General features: G+C 41.0%; 1 protein-coding gene across 1 annotated transcript in view; it reads left to right on the forward strand.

Annotated features, from left to right (window-relative positions):
- Positions 1-2,025: 2,025 nt before the first annotated feature.
- Positions 2,026-26,915, forward strand: part of LOC121294982 (mucin-2-like) — a 32,999-nt gene continuing 8,109 nt past the window's right edge. Inside the window, exons 1-34 of the mRNA XM_041219245.1 lie at positions 2,026-2,135; positions 2,498-2,575; positions 2,813-3,074; positions 3,426-3,540; positions 3,756-3,846; positions 4,216-4,322; positions 4,701-4,917; positions 5,141-5,266; positions 5,455-5,572; positions 5,934-6,072; positions 6,200-6,310; positions 6,438-6,507; positions 6,857-6,994; positions 7,212-7,376; positions 7,570-7,664; positions 7,878-8,004; positions 8,262-8,517; positions 8,881-8,930; positions 9,129-9,229; positions 10,471-10,622; positions 10,804-10,942; positions 11,136-11,246; positions 11,428-11,607; positions 12,371-12,610; positions 12,802-12,958; positions 13,262-13,390; positions 13,807-13,957; positions 15,058-15,101; positions 15,445-15,690; positions 16,126-17,619; positions 20,290-24,225; positions 24,610-24,842; positions 24,981-25,155; positions 25,238-25,488. Coding sequence (XP_041075179.1) covers positions 2,060-2,135; positions 2,498-2,575; positions 2,813-3,074; positions 3,426-3,540; positions 3,756-3,846; positions 4,216-4,322; positions 4,701-4,917; positions 5,141-5,266; positions 5,455-5,572; positions 5,934-6,072; positions 6,200-6,310; positions 6,438-6,507; positions 6,857-6,994; positions 7,212-7,376; positions 7,570-7,664; positions 7,878-8,004; positions 8,262-8,517; positions 8,881-8,930; positions 9,129-9,229; positions 10,471-10,622; positions 10,804-10,942; positions 11,136-11,246; positions 11,428-11,607; positions 12,371-12,610; positions 12,802-12,958; positions 13,262-13,390; positions 13,807-13,957; positions 15,058-15,101; positions 15,445-15,690; positions 16,126-17,619; positions 20,290-24,225; positions 24,610-24,842; positions 24,981-25,155; positions 25,238-25,488 — 10,080 coding nt within the window. The 5' untranslated portion in view covers positions 2,026-2,059. The remainder of the gene's footprint in view (positions 2,136-2,497; positions 2,576-2,812; positions 3,075-3,425; positions 3,541-3,755; positions 3,847-4,215; positions 4,323-4,700; positions 4,918-5,140; positions 5,267-5,454; positions 5,573-5,933; positions 6,073-6,199; positions 6,311-6,437; positions 6,508-6,856; positions 6,995-7,211; positions 7,377-7,569; positions 7,665-7,877; positions 8,005-8,261; positions 8,518-8,880; positions 8,931-9,128; positions 9,230-10,470; positions 10,623-10,803; positions 10,943-11,135; positions 11,247-11,427; positions 11,608-12,370; positions 12,611-12,801; positions 12,959-13,261; positions 13,391-13,806; positions 13,958-15,057; positions 15,102-15,444; positions 15,691-16,125; positions 17,620-20,289; positions 24,226-24,609; positions 24,843-24,980; positions 25,156-25,237; positions 25,489-26,915) is intronic.

The following is a 26,915-nucleotide window of genomic DNA, read 5'->3' on the forward strand; positions in this document are numbered from 1 at the left end:
GACTAACATATCAAGCCATTTCTTTTATGTACATCGTTGCAAAAACCAGGATCCAGTTCCTGGGTCATTCAAAATCTACTTGAAACAGTTATTTCAGTAACTCTGAACTAATAGTCCTCTTGGATTCTAGTTCCTGGTGGTGTGTGTTTTAGGATTAATTAAGTAAACAGGTAGGGTATGTGTCATGTGAGAATTCTTGTTAGCCTGTAAACAACTTTTTATGTATTGTTCCAAGGGCTGGATGAAATGTATTGTAAGTGTACCCTACATACCGGTACACCATTACATTAAATCAGCATTACATTCTAGTAACTTTGAACTGTAATTGCTTTCCGCAGACTATATCTCCATATGCTGTAATATACTGCAATATATATTTATATACACGATCGAGTGACCACTCACTCACCGTCATTACCTCTTTGAAACAAACCCAGCACACACAGACAGGAGGGTTAGCACTTTTTGTGCACTTTTAATATCTACAGAAATAAATAAAATGAAAATAAACACCTAATTCTTTTTGAGCACTAACTAACACAATCAGGAATCTAAACTGATGAGCAGACAGGTAAGCTGTTTACCGGCTGAAAAACAACACACACAGGTCTACACAAATCCGAAAAAGACTTCACACTGTACCTTTCAAGACTCCAACACACCGTCGTGCTCAAAGAGACTGACTGCTCTCTTTAAATACCCTTCACCTTTACACTATTAGCAAGCGGTTTTTAAAGATTTACATTGAAGCATCTGCTTCTTAAGTATAGCACTCAAAACCTTTGAGTACTGTTACCTTCTGCTTTTAAATAAATTTGTTTACACACAATACCAAGTAATACAAATTAAGAGTCGCAAATGGAAAACGTTTGCTGCGTTCGGTTCAGCTCCTAGTTGCATTTTCCACACAACAAAAGACTAATCAGTACTGCAGTCCCTTCAGGATGAGATTGGAGCATTGGGATGAGGATCGTGTTAACAAATTGGCACTTAGTGATTATTAGAGCCACCTTCCTCAGCTCAGCACAAGAGAACAGAACAGTCTTATAACCTCTAACAGAAAATCAAGAATGCATGTCATGCTTCTAGTCTAGTGTGCAGTACAATAACATTTAATACGTATCTTGGTAGCCCTGAATAGGTTACTGTCTTCAAAACTCTTCAAAACTAGATAAAAGGACAATTGGAATATCTGTTCTTCATTTTACATCCAAAAATCCTCTTTCTGATGATGTAAGTTGCATGCATGGTTTGTGATACTTACATCCTGTCTCAAATCTCTTCATTTTCTCTCAGATGAGTGTTTGAATGCAATTTGTTCTAAACTGATCTGTTAAATTACACCTTGGGCTGAAATTGTGGAGACGCTAATTTTAACTGTTGCTCAACTGTCTAGCGGCTTAAGTGGAAAAACAATAAAATGCTGACTTTTTAAAGACTTTTTAATATCTACAGGAAAAAAACCCTATAAAACATCAACAGTGACAATAAATGGCTGTATTGTTCATTACTGATTTAAAAAAAAAATTCTACCCTGCACAGCCTGATAGTGGAGAAGTAAACTGATTTAAACCTGGGAAAACTTCATAGCCCTCAATTTCTTTAAATAACCCATCCTTGCTTCCTATTTCCAACTGGATACAGATTTAAGAAAACCTTCTTTTTTAATTTTTTTATTTTTTATTAAAGTTTCTATAAAACTCTTTTTTGACATTAACATTCAACAAAATGAAGTGGACACGCAATTGAGGTTCTGGATCAAGGGTATCGGGTTGAAGTGACGGGTCGGTTCTGTAGCCCTAATGAGTTTTCCTCAGCTACCCCCAAGACTCTGACTTATTTTGTTCCAACAGGAGCTTCCACTCCCCTTCTTCAAACAGTGTGCCCATGTCTTAAGAATTCATGCGTCTATTTACCTTACACTACAGTTCCACCTCATCAGAGCCCCTCTAGGCACCTGGGCCATCCCCAGGCTCTTTCAGTATAAAAGGAAGGAACACCAGGCAGAAAGTACCTGCACTGTACCTGTGGAGCTCCAACTACAGATCTACAGGGCAACATGGGCTTAAGAAATGGGATAGAGCTATGGGCGCTTGTATGGCTGATATCTGCTGCTAATGCCTCTACTATGAGTGGTAGGAATGGTTTTTATTTATATGTAACGTTAGCATTGTATAGGAATTGCATGGAAACCTCTATCTGTGGATCAATCTGTCTATTGTATGCTCACAGGATTAGTTTGGCGGGCTAGCTAAAGCTGCAAAGAAATAAGTACAATTTATTTAGATTTATGTAAATAGAGAGATTATTTTTGATGCTCATATGGATGGCATCACTGTGTAAAATACACACACATGTTTATTACCCTGTATATGTTGTAGGCTAATACCTTTACTGTTGTGTTTTCTTTCAAAATGGTTTGTGTCTTTTCCATGTGTTTTTTTTTTTCATCAATAATCACGAGACACTGGACTTATCCCCACTTGTCTCCCAACAGGGTCTCAACCAGAGGTGCAGCAAATGAGCGAAACAAAAGTTAACATCATCCCAGGAATGATGCAACCCATTATATCTGGTAAGATCAATAATCTGATTTCAGAAATTTATTTTACTTGAATTTGCCAACCACATGTCAATAAAGTTCTTGAATTTCTGCCATTAATTATATCTATAATGTTAACCTATTGTATGCATGATATACATGAAAGCTGCCTTCAGCAGTGGTTCAAGTAGCCAGCACTTCAGAGAATTATTCTAATAAGTTTCCCATCCAAGAGCAACATTAAAAAAGTTTCTGCTGTTCCTTTCTCAGCTGTGAACCCTGCTCACAACGGCCGCGTGTGCAGCACATGGGGTAACTACCACTTCAAAATGTTTGATGGAGACATGTTTAATGTCCCGTCCAGCTGCAACTACGTCCTCACCTCGCAGTGCAAGAGCAGCTACGAGGACTTCAACATCCAGATGAGACGAGCTGTCGTCAACGACCTGCCGACCATCAGCACTATAACCATGAAGCTGGACGGGATAGTGCTGCAATTCACCAAGAACGCCATCTCAGTCAATGGGAAGCAGTAAGTGCTTGTGATCAGCCTTGAACACAGTGTAGTAATTTACAGCAAACATAGAAAGTGTGGAAATGCGTTATGTGAAACGTCTGTAATTTCTGTGTTTCTTAGCAAATACACGTGTGCTTACACACAACGTCAATGTTATTAAGTGTACTTACAATGTACATAACATGCTAATCTTTTTGCACAATATATGTAAGCACACAACTGTATCAAAAAGGGTTAGATGTGGGTGAGGGTTTATTATATTCTATTGTTGCTGCTGTAAATGAATTAAAACAGATTCCAACAGCTTTTAGAATGCTGCCGACCTGACTCTGAGCCCTAACGAGTGCTGATATCCTTTTCTTCCAGGGTTACCCTGCCTTTCAGCCAGTCTGGTGTCCTGATTGAAAAGATCAATTCTTACATCAAGGTCACAGCTAAACTCGGGCTGGTTGCCATGTGGAACGAGGACGATTCTCTCGTGGTAGGAACCTGATTTACGTACTTCTAACCCTTCCTTTGGGGTGGTCGAGGTTTTTTCCAAATCAGATGCAAAAGGAGCATGTTTGCTTTTTACCTCATTTCCTTTAGTCCTAGTTATATGCATGCTGTACAGTACTTATGGAAACTTTCTTAATAAACAGCATTGCAAAGATTGTGTCAGTTCCCTTGACTAAGGCTAGCTGTCTCTCCCTATAGCTGGAAATCGACGAAAAATACATGAACCAGACGTGTGGCCTCTGTGGTGACTTCAATGGAGTCCAGGTCTACGATGAGTTGATTCAAAATGGTAAACGTGTGCAGTCTTTTCACCGCTCACCCTGCTGCTATTACAGTAAAGCGTAATATAATAGGGTAGGGTCTGAATACTTTTAGAAATATTGTCATAACACACTGTTGATATTTTACACACACAGCTCTCTCATCGTCTGATATGTTACAATGCAATTGCCATGTGGTTTTGCTGTACAGTTTATTTACATTGCAAATACACATTGTCAGCATGAGGGTTACATTAAAATTTTGCAGTTGAGAATTTTAAGCAGTGTATGTTATTACAAGCTTAAATACATGTCATTTAGTGTGTTAGTTTAAGGTGATACAACATTGCATTTGTATCTTGTTTGTTTAACGTGTGACCACATTTAATTCTTTCTAGGCATGAAAATATCTCCTCTGGATTTTGCAAACTTCTGGAAGATGGACAGCCCAACGGAAACATGCATTGAACTCACTCCTCCATCTGAGGACAAGTGTGCTGATCTGGTGAGACCTGCTTTCCACACGCCTGCAAACACACATTATATTCTGAGATAACCCTTATAAAAGTTTACCAGGGTAGTTGTGAATGGTGTTTTTGCATTTTTACCATGGTTATACTATGCATTTACCATAGTTTCCCCACTGTGCTTTACTAGACTTTGCTAGGCTTTAACTAGGGGGGGAAACTGTTATAAAGGGGTTCACTACAAGGGGGGGGTGCTCATATTATCAAAGGGTTTTATTTTCTTGTACTGTATATCATCATATCATCATGCAGATGAAAGATGATTAATCTTCTGCTTTTTTAATAACAATAATACCTACAAAATTAATTCTCAGTGATTTGCGTTTGAGCATCTTCGTTCTCTATATCTGTTACAGAGACCATTGTGTGAGCAGATTCTGTCCAGCCCTGCCTTAGCAACCTGCAAGGACCTTGTACCTGTAGATGCGTTTGTCGATGCCTGTGTTAAAGACATGTGCCAGTGTAACAACACCGTTGAGCATTTCTGTCTCTGCAACACCATCTCTGAATACTCGCGGCAGTGTGTGCACGCTGGCGGCAAACCCCAGAACTGGAGAACAGATCAATTCTGCAGTAAGCTTACCGTACTCCATTTCTGCATTTCATTTCTGTTTTATTAAAACTTACTAAAAGAAAAGCTGTTTCAAGTTTTAGAAACCATATTATGTCTGTGTTCTTTTTTTCAAATTTGAATTTTTCAAAACGCTATACCAAACTGTATTAAAACCAGCAATTTCAATATGAAGAACACCGTCCTGTTGCCGGGGGTCTCATGGGCATCACTGTTGTTTCCCAGGTAAGAAATGCTCAAAGAACATGGTGTTTCAGGAGTGTGGGATCCCTTGCACTGACACCTGCTCCAACCCTGACCGAGGTCACCTCTGTGAGGACCACTGCACTGATGGCTGCTTCTGCCCAGCAGGTAATGAACGCAGCACTTTTTGAAATGTTATTTTATTAATATAGAGTAACATCATTGCTTGATTACATGTGTAGTTTTCAATAGGCGCATGTCTTTCGGAATCAGTTCACAGTAATTGTCCATGCAGTACCAAGGTCAAGCTAGGAGTTTTGTCTGAATTGTCGATTTTCTTTTCTTTTTTTTCACAGGAACTGTTTTAGATGACATTACCCAGAGTGGCTGTATCCCGCTGCAAAAGTGCTCCTGCAGCTACAATGGAAAAACATACAGCCCTGGAGAGTCTTACAGCAGCAACTGCAGGCGTTGGTATGTCTTATTCATTCTCTTACCATTGCAATTGGCAGAATCCTGTAGCGCGTGTCTTTACATAGTCAATTGATTTAAAATGCACCATTATCACTGTATTTTTTTAATGGTATTTTTTCCCCTTTCCTGTGCTTTTGCAATTGTTACACAATGCATTGACTGTAGCTTACCCCGGTTTGCCTTGTCTGTTAAAATGCTTTACCATGCCCCGCTATTCTTTACAATGCTTACCTATGTTTTACCATGCTTTCACTGGGCTTAGAGAAGCATATCAAAGTGTAATAAAGAATAGCATAAAATGAAAAAGCCACCTTATTTGGTTCAATTGCCTGTTGCCTGAGCATCTGATTCTTCTCTGCAGCACCTGCAACGGAGGAAGGTGGAGCTGCAATGACCTGGACTGCCCTGGATCCTGTTCTGTTAAGGGAGGGTCCCACATCACCTCATACGATGGCCAAGACTTCACCTTCCACGGAGACTGTTCCTATGTCCTCTCAAAGGTGGGCACTAAAGCACTACAGAAATCACCCCCGTCCCCCCATTGCCTTTGAATGAATCCTTTATGAGACGTCAGTATGTCTCACCAGATTGCATATCAACCTTTTGTTTTGTCTTCCCTTTCTTTAGAATTGCCAGAACAATGCATTTACAATTCTCGGGGAGATTGTCAAGTGCGGGCTGACAGACACAGAGACTTGCCTAAAGTCTGTCACCCTTGCAATTGCAGGAGGACAAAACGTAAGTCAACTTAAAATACAAAATATTATATATATATATATATATATATCCCAATTACCATACAAACACTGTCTATGTGCTATATTCTAGGAAGTGCAAGTTCTGACTCTTGATGTTCTGTTAATAGGTCTTCAGCATCAATCCAAGTGGAAGCGTTTTTGTGAATGGGATGTTCGCTCAGCTGCCATTGTACACAGGTACACTTCTATACACTAGCTGCCCTTCCTCTTTACAAATGATTTTATGGACCGTTTGAATCCTTGTTATAATTTCAATAATGATTCACATGAAAATGTAGTAAATTATTCACAATAAGTTATTTTTCATGTACTTCTTCCCTTTCGGGATATTCAGTCGAACACCCCCAGTGTTTCTCTTGCACTGTTGTCCTGTCCTTGCTTGTTCATGTCTTAGAGTTTGATTGGTGACAACGGACCACATGCTCTCATTATAATCACAGCTTCGTTCACTGTTCTGAAGGGGACAGTGATGACATTCTTAAAGAACATTTCCATGGCTCTAACAATGTCCTCTTGTATTTTGTAGCCAATGTAACCGTCTTCAGACCATCCTCGTTCTACATCATTGTTCAAACCTCCTTTGATCTGGTGCTGGAGATCCAGCTCACTCCCATTATGCAGGTCTACATCACTGCAGGTTCCTCCTACAAGGGACAGACTTGTGGTAGGTGTTTTCAGAGTTTGACGAGACTTATCACCCTTCACGTATAGATTTTCTATTATAACCATACTGGTGTTTTTTCCAGAAACAAAAAGGAATATATATATATATATATATATATATATATATATATATATATATATATATATATATATATATATATATATATATATAGTTACACTAAATCATTCACAATTCATTTGCTGCTCTTTTTATCCAGGTCTCTGCGGTAATTTTAACGACGTCCAGGCTGATGATTTCAAAGCCAACAGCGGGGTGGTGGAGGGAACGGCCTCTGCCTTTGCCAACACCTGGAAGACCCAAGCAAGCTGCCCGGATATGAAGGACACCTATGATAACCCTTGCAGTCTGAGTGTGGAGAATGGTATGCGCCCCATTGCTGCATAACACCAGCTGTTTAAAATTAAGTTTTAGGTTGATATTTAGGTTGAGTTGATGATAAATGCATTCTCTTGTATCAGATCGAGAGCACTATGCATATCAATTATTTTGCCATCAATGAAGTTCGCAGTATCCTTGGAAATAATGTTCTGCTGACTTTTCTTCCCGTTTTACAGAAAAATACGCCCTGCACTGGTGCTCCATGCTGTTAGATCCTCAAGGTCCTTTTTCTGCCTGCCATTCAGTGATCAGCCCTGCCACCTACAAAACAGTATGTTTTTAAACTTTGAAACGATCTACTGCACCACCATTGAATAAAAATCTACCTGGGACTTGTGTTCTAGTGGCAATCAATTAGCTTACAAAGTTGTTACTTGTGATACGACACTTTGTTTTAGCTTTTTTTGTTCTGAAACTTTATACTAGCCTGCTTTTCAGCTGTCTCCCCAGTACGTTTTACTAATGCGTCTCTCACTGTCCGCAGAACTGCATGTACGACAGCTGTAACTGTGAGAAGAGCGAGGACTGCATGTGTGCAGCCATCTCCTCGTACGTCCATGCCTGCGCTGCTAAGGGGGTCCACCTGGACGGCTGGAGAAGCAGCATCTGCAGTAAGTATCTTGAGAGTTTTAGCTACCCAACCAAACTAAACCACCTAATTTCTAAAGCGCATCCACTTTAATATTTAAAACTACACTGGGCTGTCTTGCTTCAAAGGCTCTCTTGCTTCAAAGTCATTTACTTATCTGGTTTCAATTCAGGAGACTGAATGTTCATCTTACGCTGCTTCTGTTAGGGTAAGCATTGACTTTAAAATGCGTCTTCCCAAAAGCCTAGTCTAATAATTTATTCCTATTTATTTCTTCAGCCAAGTACTCCACCTCCTGCCCCAGGACCCTGACCTACAGCTACAGCATGACCAGCTGTGATCGCACCTGCCGCTCCCTCAGTGAGCCGGACTACACCTGCATGGTGAAATTTGTACCTGTGGACGGGTGTGGGTGTGCAGAGGGGACCTACATGGATGAGGGAGGCATATGCGTCCCACCTGCGAGCTGCCCGTGCTACAACAAGGGGTCAGCTGTGACAGCTGGAGAGGTCATCAACAGGGATGGAGCCATGTGGTAGGTTTATTTGTTCAGTTTCTTGAAGGAACTTTTGACAACCTTATTGCTTGTATCTGTTTATTATTTCATTATATGTGTGTGCGTAACGATAATGTATCAAGCCTGAACAAGGTGGAATTTCTGCAATCCAGTATAGAAATGACCACTAGAGCTGCACTGGTGGTGTGAACAGATAATTTCACCCCTGATGCAGTCAGCTTGTGAAATATTTGCTAAGAAAAATCTCAGCCTTAGTGCTGATTGATGAAGTGAGGTCAGGAATTTGAAAATATCTACTACAGTATTAAATGGTTTATCTAATCTAATCTAATCTAATCTAATCTAATCTAATCTAATCTAATCTGATCATTTTCATTTCAGCACTTGCAAGCAAGGGAAACTGAACTGCATCGGAGAATCTGCACAACCAAGTAAGCAGTTTGAGTTACCAGATTACTTACTTTATCAAAGACAGTGATATGCTTTCAGGATGAGTCATCTTTGATTCAACGAGTTACCCCAGGAGACTGCTGTACTTTATATAGATATGCTCACTATTACAGATATGCCTGTGGCATAAAAAATTCAGCTGCGGTATTCAAAGCTAACCGCTGAGTTCTCCTTTGCAGGCTGTGCAGATCCAATGGTCTTCTTTGACTGTAGCAATGCTACAAAAGGGGCTCGGGGATCTGAGTGTCAGAAGAGCTGTCAGACCCTGGATATGGAGTGTGTAAGTGAATGGGATGTTTCTTTATATATTCCTGGGAACCTTTAACTTTAGAAAGACTGCGTTTATAGGCATTCCTACAACAACCATGACCAGTCAATTTGACAGTCGTATTAAAAACAACATAAATATTATAATGAAAGGACAAACAATTGAATGGAAGGCGTAGTTTTATTCAGGAACATCTTATAAAGCATCTACACGACCGAAACATTGTAAATAAATGGACATTTGCACAGAAATGTGTCTGCTGTATATACAAACATGTTACTTAACGTGCATCCTCAAAAAATGGTTCAAAATGAAATAAACAAATATTTGAAAATAAATGTGTGTATATACAGGTATATACATACATCCTATACATACAAATAAACAAAGTATATACATCCTATACATACAAAACTGTAGAACTGAAATTATGTAAATAAGTATCTTTTTCTTTTTAATAAATGGGTTTATATTTCCTATATAACAACACGCATATGCGTTTATACACAGAGATACTATAATCGAAATGACATGAATAAATAAATATTTGGACAGAATGGTCTTCATTTACAATGTTTTACAATGTTTAAGTTCTGGCACAAATCACACAGATACTGCGCTTTTCAAAATATGAAGTGCACTTACCGCATTGTCAAATTTTCAGTAATTCCAAACAAGCTTTGCTGTGTTCCAGTGATCCCTTTGCAACGTGTATTGGGGTAGCAATGAATTTCTTAGAAGACCGAGTGACTTATAGTACCAATGCAGACAGACAGCCTGGCTCTGTGAGATGTCAACACTGACTGATGGGCTATCAGAGGCTCATTGAAACAATAGCAATGTCAATAGACAGCTCACTTGAGCAATGCAGACTGATAGAATCAAACTTCAATATGACTGCTAAACACAAATAATACTGAAACATTTAATTGTTATAGTTGCTGATATGTATTGGTCAATTTGACCACGCCTGGTCTGAATAGGTATGACAGTATGTTATCCGGCTAATTTCTGCAACTAATTTTCTTTCTTTGTCAGGTTAATTAGTACATATATTTATGAAAAGTCAGGAAAGCACAGCTCCGTATCTTAAACACATGCACAGCAATTTAAATTTAAATTCCAAAAATGGTCAAAATGACTGCTTTGGTCATTCTAGTGTTAAAGAATTTCAAGAACATCATCAGAAGCTTAACTACGCCAGGATACCACAGCAGTCTGGAATAACCTTTCGATTTCTCTTCTCTTAACAGTACAGCACAGAGTGTGCCTCTGGCTGCGTGTGCCCACAGGGTCTGCTTTCAGATGGGAAGGGAGGCTGTGTCTCTGAGAATGAGTGTCCTTGCATCCATAACGGAGCCTCCTACAACCCTGGAGAGACAATCAAAGTGGACTGCAACACCTGGTATGTCAAATCCAGCATCCTTCACAGCAGAAACAGGGCCATCATCTCATTCCAGTTCATGAGGAATTCACCAAGGATCCTTTGGGTTCAGACTACCTGATGTGCATGGTTTTGTTTACTATGCATATGCTGTTAATTCTTCTCATGTTTTTTCTAATATATCTGTTTCTTTGTTTTTAAGTACCTGCAAGGATAGAAAATGGCAATGCACAGATAAGCAGTGCCAGGGTACCTGTGCCATCTACGGAGACGGGCATTACATCACTTTTGATGGGAAGAGGTTCAGCTTCAATGGAGACTGTGAATACACCCTCACTCAGGTGCAAACCACAAGCTTAGACATTTGATCTCTGAAAGCCAATGTTAGTTTTTTCTTATTTGAAGTAGTCTTGGAAAAAGACATTTTCAGTCTCTAGGTAATCAGAAAGTTTTCTTCCCTGGTGTATTTCAGTGACTGACTCTATAGTTCCAACAGATATCAGTATTGCTCGTTTTTTGTTTCTCCCATTGCAGGACTATTGCAGTGGAAACTCAGCCAATGGCACCTTCAGAGTGATCACTGAGAACATTCCCTGTGGCACCACAGGGACCACCTGCTCCAAGGCCATCAAGCTGTTCCTCGGGGTAACACACAGTTCAGCACATGCCATTTAACACATTTGGAAGTCAGTGCTGCTGGTATCTCCACTAACAGTTGTGGCGTCCTTAGAGAGAAAGTAAAGGCCTCAATCTTTTGTGTTGGAGAGGGATGGGCTAGGCTTTGTTATGCTTAATTAACACACTCTATTTTTTTTTCATTTATTAGAACAATGAGCTGATACTAACTGAAGGACACTACCAGGTGGTCCAGAGAGACTCGGGGGAAGAGGTTCCCTACAAGATTAGCACCATGGGAATCTACATGGTCATCGAAGCCAAGAACGGATTAATCCTCATGTGGGACAAGAAGACCAGCATGTTCATCAAACTCAGCCCCAGTTTCCAGGTAAGGGACATGGGAATGGATTTACCACTGCCATCATTCAGCTGTATTGAAATATGCCTTCCCATTTCTAGGTTGTGCATGTGTAAGATCGTAATTGGAGATGTTAATTACAACCTTGTCTGGCTTCTGGTTGTCATCCTCTGTGTAAAGTCGTGTCGGTCGCCTCTTCCCCCGCCTCTTCTTCTTTGGTTGCCTTCGAGTTGGTGGGTGTTGTGGCTATTTCCCCCAGAAAACATCCCTTTTGGGAGACGAGGTGTCTCTTAAGTGTCCCAAATTTCTTGAGTCTCTATTACTTGTGTTAGATTGGCGATCCAGCAGAATTCTTGTTCCACGGTGTTGAAAATGTCTTTTAAATGTATTATTCCAATTGTACACAGTCACGTTATTATAGTCTTGTGTGTCTCTCTCGTACTTTTTCAATTTGTATGCTTTTAATTCAATTCCAGTGCTGAATTTCTTCCATTGTCTTTTGTTCCTGAAGTTGGTATGCATCTGGTTTCATTTTGTTTTGCATTGTACTCTTAATTTGTAGTACTTCTGTTTTTAACAATGTACTTTCATATGTGCACAAGTGTTTCTTTTTTCTAATATATTATAAAGAACTGTTATTATAAAGTTCATTGCTGATCTTAATGAATTAAACAAAAAGTAATGTACAATGCAGTGGGAAATTGAGGCCAATGCTGGATCAACCAGAGTTTGCTTTTTGCTTTCTATATGAAAAGAAAGCCAAGGATTCATGGGCTTTGGATTATTTTCAAAGGGTCACGTCTGCGGCCTGTGCGGTGACTACGATGGGAATGGACAGAACGACTTCACCACCAGGAGCCAGGCAGTCGTTGTAAACGCCCAGGAGTTTGGAAACAGCTGGAAGGTCTCTCCCAGCTGCCCGGACGCGAAAATCACACGAGACCCCTGCGTCTCCAACCCCTACCGGCAATCCTGGGCTCAGAAGCAGTGCAGCCTCATCAAGAGCAAAGTGTTCACTGCCTGCCACTCTCAGGTAACGAGGATGATGGAAAACCCAGATACTATCCCTAACTGATTACATTATAACAAGCATCTATTTACAGTGAAAAACCTCACAAGATATAGTTAGGGCTATTCTTACATTCCTATATTTCTTTTTTACCTTTTTTCTACTTCATACACATCCTCTGATAAGGATCTGGGAATAATGGATTTCCTCTACAGGTGGACCCCACTCCGTACTACGATGCCTGCGTGAGAGACTCGTGTGCCTGTGACTCTGGGGGAGACTGCGAGTGTTTCTGCACAGCTGTGGCCTCCTACGCTGAGGCCTGCAATGAGGCTGGCGTTTGCGTTGCATGGAGAAGCCCTGAGATTTGCCGTAATTATATATATATATATATATATATATATGTATTTTTTTGAATAATCAAAAGTGAGCTCTCCGTTTGCAGTGTCAAGATTTTACCTCATTATTCTTTTTCAGTGTTACCTGAAAATGACTGTGTTGATCAAATCAGGTTTATTATTATTATTATTATTATTATTATATTATTATTATTATTATTATTATTATTATTATTATTATTGGCAAGCAGCACTTTACATGCAGAGACAGAACAGATAAGGAAGTGTCTTGGGTACTGGGATTTCAGAATGAAAGGCAGTCTGTTCTCTCTTCCAGCGCTGTTCTGTGATTACTACAACCCCGCTGGCGAGTGTGAGTGGCACTACAAGCCCTGCGGCGCTCCCTGTATGAAAACCTGCCGGAACCCCAGTGGGACGTGCTCCAGCCAGATCCCAGGATTGGAAGGTAGGTATTGTGCAGAGCGGGCTACAGAAACAGAATTGTTGAAAAACATCCCAACCCAGTCCAGTATAAACAGAGGCATACAAAAGCTAAACCCAGACAATTCTGTGCTTCTAAAGCCCAACGCAAAATCCCAAAGTGACAGAAGGACACTTCAGCCCATCGTCACAGTTAGGTCTCTAACCCCCATGGTGTTTTCTGCTGAACAATACCAAATTGCCAAAACCCCATCAAATTCAAAGATCCTACTCTCTTGCATCCTCAGTTGAAGAAGTATAAAGAGAACTTGAAAGTTCCCAATACCTTACCTTCACTTCATTAACCCTAACTCTAACCTTCACGGCTTCTGTTTAAATAACATACCGTGAAAGGTGAGTCAAAAAGATACATTTTCAAATGTTGCTTTTGTTGTTAAACAGGTTGCTATCCAAAATGCCCACCGAACCAGCCCTATTTTGATGAGGAGTCAATGAAGTGTGTCCAACAGGAAGACTGTGGTTGCTACGATGATGAAGGAAATCACTATAAAAACGGAGAAGAGGTTACCTCCACAGAGAACTGTCAATCATGGTATAATTACAGTATACATCTATACATGTATCAACTGTATGACGATAAAAGTAAACAGTGACACTTTATATTAAGGTGCTGCTTATTAATGTTTTATACATCATTGATCCATCATTGATCAATATATAATATATGCTTCTATGTTATAGAGTGTTAATAAAGCATTATAGATGGTTTATAATCATGCAATAGCCATAGATGGAATAACAGTTTTATAAAGGGGACAGTTTTTAGCCATCTATTCTACTGTGGGATGTTCAACCATGCAATAGGCAGAATTACGTTTTAATAAAGGGAACAGTTTTTAGCCACCTATTGTACTTTGGGATGTTTAAACGTAGTTCTGCCTATGGCTATTGCATGGTTATAAACCATCTATAATGCTTTAGTAACACTCTATAGCATAGTTATTAAGCATATATAAATCATGTATACAACATTAATAAGCAGCACCTTAATATAAAGTGTTACCAAGTAAGGTAAACGCTGAACATATAGTATTCATTGACTTGCTACAGTGCATTCAAATCTATTAATAAAGACATTTGATCCACAGTGTACAAATGCCAACATGCCTATATATGATATGCACTCACCCTGCCACTCCAACCATACTTGTTGAAGTTGTGTGCATGCAGTATTGCAATAAAATACATGGGAAGAACGGGGAAATTATTAGTCAACAAAAATAATGTTTAACTGAATGATTTACTGACTCTGCCATGGTGGTGGAACTCAAGAACTCAATGCAATGACATTGTAATAACTGTGTAATTACAGTTTACTAGCATTGCACACGCCATATCTATGCAATTGCACACAAAGGGCCTGCAGTGTCATGGTAACTACTGGTGGAATAGTAGATCCCATTCACTCGCATGACCCATTGATAGTAACCCAGTTTTGAATGAGTTACAAAATAGTTTTGCATGCCCTTTAATCTAAATGTTAATAATAATAATAATAATAATAATAATAATAATAATAATAATAATAATAATAATAATATCAAATGTTGTATGAAACTGTCCATTTGTATAAGAATGGCTATACTAAGCTGTTAATTAAATCAAATACTGTTTTTTTTTTTTTTTTTGCAGCTTGTGTAAATCTGTGGAAGTGTATTGCAGCTATGATATTTACAGTAAGCTGAATACTATTTGTTTTCCTTTGTATTTGAATAAGATAACTGTTAAAATGTAAGCAAAAATATTCATGTAAGAAATATGTACAGTAGAAGGTATATAATCCTAGCTATTACTTTTTAATGTTTTTATGATTCCCTGGTTTCCTTATTTCTGCTCTCTAAGATTGTATTTAAAATCCGGTTTAATTGCCCTTTGCTTTTCATTTCCCTTAAACTTAGCCTCAACTTCCAGTGATGACATTTCAGTCAAGCTTTATAGGACAACAGACCAGGCTTCCCATAAGCAAACCTGTTTTGCATGTATTTGTAATCATATTCTTTGTCTTGATTCCCTTACTAGAATGTTACTGTAGCTACCAAGGGAATAAGTATCCAAATGGTGCAACAATCTACAACACCACTGATGGCTTAGGAAGCTGTATAATTGCTACCTGCGGAGAAAATGGCACCATTCACAGAAACATCTACAACTGCAAAACAACGAAAACACCGCACAACACAGGACAATCAACTACTACCATAGGAACTACACAGCATACCCCAACAGTGTTCAATTTCACCACCTCGCTTCCAACCACGCCAACTGGTATGAAATATTGATATATAGTTTCACATATAATGTGAGCTAGAAGGTGCAGAGTTGCATTGCAGTCAGCTCAGAATTAATATTGCTTCTTCTTCTTCTTCTTCTTCTTCTTCTTCTTCTTCTTCTTCTTCTTCTTCTTCTTCTTCTTCTTCTTCTTCTTCTTCTTCTTCTTCTTCTTCTTCTTCTTCTTCTTCTTCATCTTCTTCTTCTTCTTCTTCGTCGTCTTCTTCTTCTTCTTCTTCTTCTTCATCTTCTTCTTCTTCTTTAGTGACTTACAAGCAAAAAGAAACCCAGTAATTTTGACTTTTCACGTCTATCATTTGTTTAGTCTTTCTCATTAAGGTCTTTTTCTGAAATACTTATTGATTGCCTTTGAAAGACTGCTGTTGACTTTTTAATGTATGTAAATGTTTTAAATGTATTTTTATCTCACAGGCAAAACTACAACAGCTCCACCCTTGTCACCTACTGCAACCTCAGAATCAACAACAAGTGGTACTACTAGCTGCCTAGAGGAAATCTGCCAGTGGTCAGAGTGGTATGATGTAAGCTTCCCAACTGACAGTAACGATGGGGACTATGAAACATATGACAAGATCAAGGCGAAAGGTCACTCTGTGTGCGCAAATCCACTGAAAGTGCATTGCAGAGCCCAGCAATACCCAAATACGCCTCTAGGGGACCTAGGACAAGTAGTGCAATGTAACAGTTCGTTTGGGCTCAAGTGCAACAACAAAGATAATCCAACCACATGCTTAAACTATGAGATCAGTGCATACTGCTGCAACCTTGTGAATTGCGGGGCCACGACAAGTGCACCACCTGTGACCAGCAAGAAGTCAACCACTCCTCCAGTCACCACATCTACAACCCCTGAAAAAACACCTCCGACATCTCCTCCAGTCACCACATCTACAACCCCTGAAACAACACCTCCGACCATTTCAACTGAAGTCCCCCACACCACTAGCCCTACAACCACCTGCAGGCGTCCCTGTAAATGGTCCCAGTGGTTTGATACCAATTTCCCAACTCCTGGTGCGGCAGGTGGAGACTCAGAAACCTACAACAAGATTGTAGCAGGTGGGGGAAGGATATGCGAAAAGCCAAGCAGAATTGAGTGCAGGGCAGAGAAGTATCCTGAAAAAATAATTGAAGACATTGGTCAAGTTGTGACATGTGATATCGCTACAGGATTAACATGTAAAAATGAAGATCAAACAGGCATTTTTCCAATGTGCTACAACTATCAGATAAGGTTTCTCTGTTGTGACGCTTATCATTGTGAAACGACAACAGAGCCACCGACCAGCACATCTGTACCTACAACAGCAGTATCCTCAACCTTTTCAACCCCCACGCCTCCTATAACAACAACTACAGGAAAGTCAACCACAACAAAACCAACCACACCACCCAAGACTTCACCATCTACCCCAGAGCCCAAACCGCATACCACCACAGAAACTTCATCAACCACAGCAGTGACGACAACCAGCACTGAAAAGACAACCTCGCCCACTACTGAAAGCACCATTCCAACAACAGAAACTGCAACCACTGAATCAACTCTACCATCCACTACCTCGACACCAGGTCCTGTAACAACCACTTCCACTTCTGAAAGCACCACTGAATCAACAACATCTGCCACTCCAGTGACAACTACAACACCTTCTACAACAAGTAGCACTGCTACAACCGAAAGCAGCACCTACAAATCAACGACAGAAAAACCAACCCCAACAAAAACAACCGCACCACCCAAGACTTCAACATCTACCCCAGAGCCCAAACCGCGTACCACCACAGAAACTTCATCAACCACAGCAGTGACGACAACCAGCACTGAAAAGACAACCTCGCCCACTACTGAAACTTCATCAACCACATCACTCAAGACCTCAACAATACCATCTTGTATTGTATGTAAGTGGTCAGAATGGAAAAATGTGGATTATCCTGAACCTGGACCAGGCAAAGGGGACTATGAAACTATTAAAAATCTCACAGCCTCTGATCCAAATATTTGTGAAAAACCTGATGATATTGAATGCAGAGCATCAAAGTTCAAAGATTACAGTTTAGAAGACGTGGGACAAAAAGTAGAATGCAGTCCTTCTGTTGGATTTGTTTGTAAAAACGAGGATCAGGTACCACCAGTCTGCTTCGACTATGAGGTTAGAGTTAAATGCTGCATCAATAGCTGCACATCAACAGAAACATCTACACCAAACACTGAAACAACCAGTCCCATTATAATCACCTCCACCACTTCAACATCAGTAACTGAAAAAATCATATCTCAGAGCACTACCTCAACACCAGTAACTCAACCTACCACACATCTCAGCACCACCACAACACTAGTAACTGTTACAGAAACTGCAACCACTGAATCCACAACCCCGACACCAGGCTCTACAACAACTTCAGAAGCAACAACCACTTCCACTTCTGAAAGCACCACTGAATCAACAACATCTGCAACTCCAGTGACAACTACAACAGCTTCTACAACAAGTAGCACTGCTACAACCGAAAGCAGCACCTACAAATCAACAACTACAGAAAAGCCAACCACAACAAAACCAACCACACCACCCAAGACTTCAACATCTACCCCAGAGCCCAAACCGCATACCACCACAGAAACTTCATCAACCACAGCAGTGACGACAACCAGCACTGAAAAGACAACCTCGCCCACTACTGAAAGCACCATTCCAACAACAGAAACTGCAACCACTGAATCAACTCTACCATCCACTACCTCGACACCAGGTCCTGTAACAACCACTTCCACTTCTGAAAGCACCACTGAATCAACAACATCTGCAACTCCAGTGACAACTACAACAGCTTCTACAACAAGTAGCACTGCTACAACCGAAAGCAGTACCTACAAATCAACAACAGAAAAACCAACCCCAACAAAAACAACCGCACCACCCAAGACTTCAACATCTTCCCCAGAGCCCAAACCGCATACCACCACAGAAACTTTATCAACCACAGCAGTGACGACAACCAGCACTGAAAAGACAACCTCGCCCACTACTGAAAGCACCATTCCAACAACAGAAACTGCAACCACTGAATCAACTCTATCATCCACTACCTCGACACCAGGTCCTGTAACAACCACTTCCACTTCTGAAAGCACTACTGAATCAACAACATCTGCAACTCCAGTGACAACTACAACAGCTTCTACAACAAGTAGCACTGCTACAACCGAAAGCAGCACCTACAAATCAACAACTACAGAAAAACCAACCCCAACAAAAACAACCGCACCACCCAAGACTTCAACATCTTCCCCAGAGCCCAAACCGCATACCACCACAGAAACTTTATCAACCACAGCAGTGATGACAACCAGCACTGAAAAGACAACCTCGCCCACTACTGAAAGCACCATTCCAACAACAGAAACTGCAACCACTGAATCAACTCTACCATCCACTACCTCGACACCAGGTCCTGTAACAACCACTTCCACTTCTGAAAGCACCACTGAATCAACAACATCTGCAACTCCAGTGACAACTACAACAGCTTCTACAACAAGTAGCACTGCTACAACCGAAAGCAGCACCTACAAATCAACAACTACAGAAAAGCCAACCACAACAAAACCAACCACACCACCCAAGACTTCAACATCTTCCCCAGAGCCTAAACCGCATACCACCACAGAAACTTCATCAACCACAGCAGTGATGACAACCAGCACTGAAAAGACAACCTCGCCCACTACTGAAAGCACCATTCCAACAACAGAAACTGCAACCACTGAATCAACTCTACCATCCACTACCTCGACACCAGGTCCTGTAACAACCACTTCCACTTCTGAAAGCACCACTGAATCAACAACATCTGCAACTCCAGTGACAACTACAACAGCTTCTACAACAAGTAGCACTGCTACAACCGAAAGCAGCACCTACAAATCAACAACTACAGAAAAGCCAACCACAACAAAACCAACCACACCACCCAAGACTTCAACATCTTCCCCAGAGCCTAAACCGCATACCACCACAGAAACTTCATCAACCACAGCAGTGACGACAACCAGCACTGAAAAGACAACCTCGCCCACTACTGAAAGCACCATTCCAACAACAGAAACTGCAACCACTGAATCAACTCTACCATCCACTACCTCGACACCAGGTCCTGTAACAACCACTTCCACTTCTGAAAGCACCACTGAATCAACAACATCTGCAACTCCAGTGACAACTACAACAGCTTCTACAACAAGTAGCACTGCTACAACCGAAAGCAGTACCTACAAATCAACAACTACAGAAAAACCAACCCCAACAAAAACAACCGCACCACCCAAGACTTCAACATCTACCCCAGAGCCCAAACCGCATACCACCACAGAAACTTCATCAACCACAGCAGTGACGACAACCAGCACTGAAAAGACAACCTTGCCCACTACTGAAAGCACCATTCCAACAACAGAAACTGCAACCACTGAATCAACTCTACCATCCACTACCTCGACACCAGGTCCTGTAACAACCACTTCCACTTCTGAAAGCACCACTGAATCAACAACATCTGCCACTCCAGTGACAACTACAACACCTTCTACAACAAGTAGCACTGCTACAACCGAAAGCAGCACCTACAAATCAACGACAGAAAAACCAACCCCAACAAAAACAACCGCACCACCCAAGACTTCAACATCTACCCCAGAGCCCAAACCGCGTACCACCACAGAAACTTCATCAACCACAGCAGTGATGACAACCAGCACTGAAAAGACAACCTCGCCCACTACTGAAACTTCATCAACCACATCACTCAAGACCTCAACAATACCATCTTGTATTGTATGTAAGTGGTCAGAATGGAAAAATGTGGATTATCCTGAACCTGGACCAGGCAAAGGGGACTATGAAACTATTAAAAATCTCACAGCCTCTGATCCAAATATTTGTGAAAAACCTGATGATATTGAATGCAGAGCATCAAAGTTCAAAGATTACAGTTTAGAAGACGTGGGACAAAAAGTAGAATGCAGTCCTTCTGTTGGATTTGTTTGTAAAAACGAGGATCAGGTACCACCAGTCTGCTTCGACTATGAGGTTAGAGTTAAATGCTGCATCAATAGCTGCACATCAACAGAAACATCTACACCAAACACTGAAACAACCAGTCCCATTATAATCACCTCCACCACTTCAACATCAGTAACTGAAAAAATCATATCTCAGAGCACTACCTCAACACCAGTAACTCAACCTACCACACATCTCAGCACCACCACAACACTAGTAACTGTTACAGAAACTGCAACCACTGAATCCACAACCCCGACACCAGGCTCTACAACAACTTCAGAAGCAACAACCACTTCCACTTCTGAAAGCACCACTGAATCAACAACATCTGCCACTCCAGTGACAACTACAACAGCTTCTACAACAAGTAGCACTGCTACAACCGAAAGCAGCACCTACAAATCAACAACTACAGAAAAGCCAACCACAACAAAACCAACCACACCACCCAAGACTTCAACATCTTCCCCAGAGCCTAAACCGCATACCACCACAGAAACTTCATCAACCACAGCAGTGACGACAACCAGCACTGAAAAGACAACCTCGCCCACTACTGAAAGCACCATTCCAACAACAGAAACTGCAACCACTGAATCAACTCTACCATCCACTACCTCGACACCAGGTCCTGTAACAACCACTTCCACTTCTGAAAGCACCACTGAATCAACAACATCTACAACTCCAGTGACAACTACAACAGCTTCTACAACAAGTAGCACTGCTACAACCGAAAGCAGTACCTACAAATCAACAACAGAAAAACCAACCCCAACAAAAACAACCGCACCACCCAAGACTTCAACATCTTCCCCAGAGCCCAAACCGCATACCACCACAGAAACTTTATCAACCACAGCAGTGATGACAACCAGCACTGAAAAGACAACCTCGCCCACTACTGAAAGCACCATTCCAACAACAGAAACTGCAACCACTGAATCAACTCTACCATCCACTACCTCGACACCAGGTCCTGTAACAACCACTTCCACTTCTGAAAGCACCACTGAATCAACAACATCTGCAACTCCAGTGACAACTACAACAGCTTCTACAACAAGTAGCACTGCTACAACCGAAAGCAGCACCTACAAATCAACAACTACAGAAAAGCCAACCACAACAAAACCAACCACACCACCCAAGACTTCAACATCTTCCCCAGAGCCTAAACCGCATACCACCACAGAAACTTCATCAACCACAGCAGTGACGACAACCAGCACTGAAAAGACAACCTCGCCCACTACTGAAAGCACCATTCCAACAACAGAAACTGCAACCACTGAATCAACTCTACCATCCACTACCTCGACACCAGGTCCTGTAACAACCACTTCCACTTCTGAAAGCACCACTGAATCAACAACATCTACAACTCCAGTGACAACTACAACAGCTTCTACAACAAGTAGCACTGCTACAACCGAAAGCAGCACCTACAAATCAACAACTACAGAAAAGCCAACCACAACAAAACCAACCACACCACCCAAGACTTCAACATCTTCCCCAGAGCCTAAACCGCATACCACCACAGAAACTTCATCAACCACAGCAGTGATGACAACCAGCACTGAAAAGACAACCTCGCCCACTACTGAAAGCACCATTCCAACAACAGAAACTGCAACCACTGAATCAACTCTACCATCCACTACCTCGACACCAGGTCCTGTAACAACCACTTCCACTTCTGAAAGCACCACTGAATCAACAACATCTGCAACTCCAGTGACAACTACAACAGCTTCTACAACAAGTAGCACTGCTACAACCGAAAGCAGCACCTACAAATCAACAACTACAGAAAAGCCAACCACAACAAAACCAACCACACCACCCAAGACTTCAACATCTTCCCCAGAGCCCAAACCGCATACCACCACAGAAACTTCATCAACCACAGCAGTGACGACAACCAGCACTGAAAAGACAACCTCACCCACTACTGAAAGCACCATTCCAACAACAGAAACTGCAACCACTGAATCAACTCTACCATCCACTACCTCGACACCAGGTCCTGTAACAACCACTTCCACTTCTGAAAGCACCACTGAATCAACAACATCTGCAACTCCAGTGACAACTACAACAGCTTCTACAACAAGTAGCACTGCTACAACCGAAAGCAGCACCTACAAATCAACAACTACAGAAAAGCCAACCACAACAAAACCAACCACACCACCCAAGACTTCAATATCTTCCCCAGAGCCTAAACCGCATACCACCACAGAAACTTCATCAACCACAGCAGTGATGACAACCAGCACTGAAAAGACAACCTCGCCCACTACTGAAAGCACCATTCCAACAACAGAAACTGCAACCACTGAATCAACTCTACCATCCACTACCTCGACACCAGGTCCTGTAACAACCACTTCCACTTCTGAAAGCACCACTGAATCAACAACATCTACAACTCCAGTGACAACTACAACAGCTTCTACAACAAGTAGCACTGCTACAACCGAAAGCAGCACCTACAAATCAACAACAGAAAAACCAACCCCAACAAAACCAACCACACCACCCAAGACTTCAACATCTTCCCCAGAGCCTAAACCGCATACCACCACAGAAACTTCATCAACCACAGCAGTGACGACAACCAGCACTGAAAAGACAACCTCGCCCACTACTGAAAGCACCATTCCAACAACAGAAACTGCAACCACTGAATCAACTCTACCATCCACTACCTCGACACCAGGTCCTGTAACAACCACTTCCACTTCTGAAAGCACCACTGAATCAACAACATCTGCCACTCCAGTGACAACTACAACACCTTCTACAACAAGTAGCACTGCTACAACCGAAAGCAGCACCTACAAATCAACAACTACAGAAAAGCCAACCACAACAAAACCAACCACACCACCCAAGACTTCAACATCTACCCCAGAGCCCAAACCGCATACCACCACAGAAACTTCATCAACCACAGCAGTGACGACAACCAGCACTGAAAAGACAACCTCGCCCATTACTGAAAGCACCATTCCAACAACAGAAACTGCAACCACTGAATCAACTCTACCATCCACTACCTCGACACCAGGTCCTGTAACAACCACTTCCACTTCTGAAAGCACCACTGAATCAACAACATCTGCCACTCCAGTGACAACTACAACAGCTTCTACAACAAGTAGCACTGCTACAACCGAAAGCAGCACCTACAAATCAACAACAGAAAAACCAACCCCAACAAAAACAACTCTACCACACAAGACTTCAACAACACCATCCCCTACGACCCTAGAAACAACACCAGGAACAACCCCTCTTTCTCCCACTACCACAGAGTCTACCTCCACTGAAACCTCCAGACCCACACCAACATCCACAGAACCACTTACTACCAGCCTATCCTGGACAGAGTGCACTTGCAATATCAGTGGAAGACGATATCCACCTGGTAAGGCATAACTCATATGTTACCTTAATAATATGTTACAAGAACTATAAAGCACCTTTCATTCAAACACCCTGAGAGGCACAGTACAATTATCTTTCATTGACCAGGTGTAACAAATGTATGTTTTCACACTTGCTTTGAATTGTGTAATTGAGATAGAATCAAAAGAGTATTACAGGTGTAATTTGGAAAGGCTTTTTTAAATGTATTTTTAAACCTGAAAGCGTTCTTCAGAAAGCAATGCTAAAAGTTTTGCTCATACTGCATTGTGCAGTGATTCCAAACTCACTTTAAAAGCCAACGTGGCGATGAACACACCCAGCTTCATTGTTATATAATTTTATTTTTGACATAAACTAATAGCTCTTCTTTTGCAATGATTAGGTGCCAATATATACAACAACACGGATAATGCCGGATGGTGCTACACAGCTTTCTGTAGTGACAAATGTGAGATTGAGAAACATGTCATGGAATGCCATACTACTACTGTGCCACCCAGTGCTCCAACCACCAAAAAGCCACCCACAAAGCCACCCACCAGTAAGAAAACAACTTCTGCAACTGTGCCAGAAACCACACCTCAAGGTTGCAATCAGCTTAACCCTCCCAGAAAGGTAACGTTTGACTCCATGTATTTTCCTAATAGGAATATGTTTTAGACTGAGCCCACACTCCTGTGTAATTGGCCCTTTTTTTTACAAACAGAAAGATAATTTGTGTAAACCCATTTGTCTATTCTTGTTTGCCTGTAGTACCACGAGACTTGGAAGATTGATAAATGTACAAAAGCAACATGCGAAGGAGGCTCCACAGTTAATGTAGAGCCTGTGCCATGCAAGGCTGTGGAACCCATTGAATGTGTAAATGGCCTGCCACCACTTAAGGTGTATGATGAATCTGGATGCTGCTACCAGTATGAATGTCAATGTAAGTATAGTCCATTTCGCTGACGTATATTTTGCTAAACAGTTCAAAGCAGCAGAGGTAACTGGTTCTGTTTTTCTCCTAGGCACCTGTTACGGATGGGGAGATCCTCACTATGTCACCTTCGATGGAACAGCCTATGACTTCCAAGGAGACTGCACATACGTTCTTGTGAAGCAGATCACACCTAAATACAACAATTTTAGCGTCATTATAGAAAACTACCTGTGTGGCGCTGCAGATGGTGTCTCCTGCCCACGATCCCTCACTGTGTATTACAAGAAGCACGAGGTGTTCCTGACACAGCAGCTTGTCAATGGAAAGAAAAAGAACATGGTAAAGTCTGCCTGTGTCTTTAGATGTGGTCGCATGTACATGTGAGGTGCACTGCAACTTGAATGCCTTTCTTTATTAAATGTAATCTGAATTAGAAAGCGGTGTAGAATTCCAGACCACTGAGCAATATGAAAGCAATTATTATTATTATTATTATTATTATTATTATTATTATTATTATTATTATTATTATGTAAAAGGACACATCATTTACAACAAAAAACATTTTAAAAGCGCAAAGTTATCATATACTGGAAAAAAGTATTTTAAATAAATAAATTAATGAATAAATAAATAAATAAATGACAGAAACGGCATCTGGCCCATTGACAAAGCCTGCCCTCGTATCCACGGGAATCATAATGACTAATTAGCATAGTTTACAATCTCGGCACTTCAACCAGCCGGCTGTACTGAACTGCACCTGCGACAGGCAGGGCGCGCAGTACATCACGGCACTGGTTGCTCTTTTTAATGTATCCGAAAAAGCTACCTAAAGCAAGCGAAGCACTCCAGCGCACTGAGCCTCACTGTGGGAACAACGTAGCTGCTGCATCAACAAGGACTGTTCTCTTGTCTTGTTAAGGCACACCTGCCTGCTCATAACTTACAGACTGATTGATGAAGAAAATACAAGTCAAACAAAACCAACATTATTCACACATGAGTGGCAATTGTTTGAATCTGTGGGTAATGGATCACTAATTATAGTACTATTGTAAGCTATCACTTTTTTATTGATTGATTGATTGATTATTATATATATATATATATATATATATATATATATATATATATATATATATATATATATATATATATATATATATATATATTCTATGTTCTAGAGACGGGTATCATTACAGCGCTGCGTCTAGTAGATTGTTTTTCTTCTTTTAACAGTTATTCGTAGCCTTAATGATTTTTCGAACATATTAGTTTTTTTTTTCCATGAATAATGGACCGCTTTGCCTGCTGGCTTCACTGCTGCAATGCTATTCGGAGGATATCAAACAGAATCCTTTTGCAATGATCCTCTCAAAGTGCGCTATCTGATGCTGGACTGGAAATTAGCCTAACAAGCAAAACATCACGCGTTTCGTTTTTCCCATTTCTCCTCTGCAAAGCAGTAAATGCATTACACTTAAAATGAAGGGCTGTATGAGATCTCAAACCAAGTCACTTAGGCACACAAACAAACAGTAGTAATCTGCAATGTAAAGTAGAAGCACTAGAGTGTGTTTAAAATACGATGCATTTGATTAATCTGCGCAAATGTGCATGCGATTTACTATTGTGAAATGAAGGATCTAATACAGCTTTTTTATGCATTGTTTTGGGAGTCGTTCAGTGATCCACAGGTATAAGCCCAAACTTCTACATTTCTTTATAGTCTGCTCCTCACACTGTAAACGAAATATTTAGAA

Source organism: Polyodon spathula, chromosome 19, assembly GCF_017654505.1.
Source record: "Polyodon spathula isolate WHYD16114869_AA chromosome 19, ASM1765450v1, whole genome shotgun sequence".
NCBI classification, from domain to species: domain Eukaryota; kingdom Metazoa; phylum Chordata; class Actinopteri; order Acipenseriformes; family Polyodontidae; genus Polyodon; species Polyodon spathula.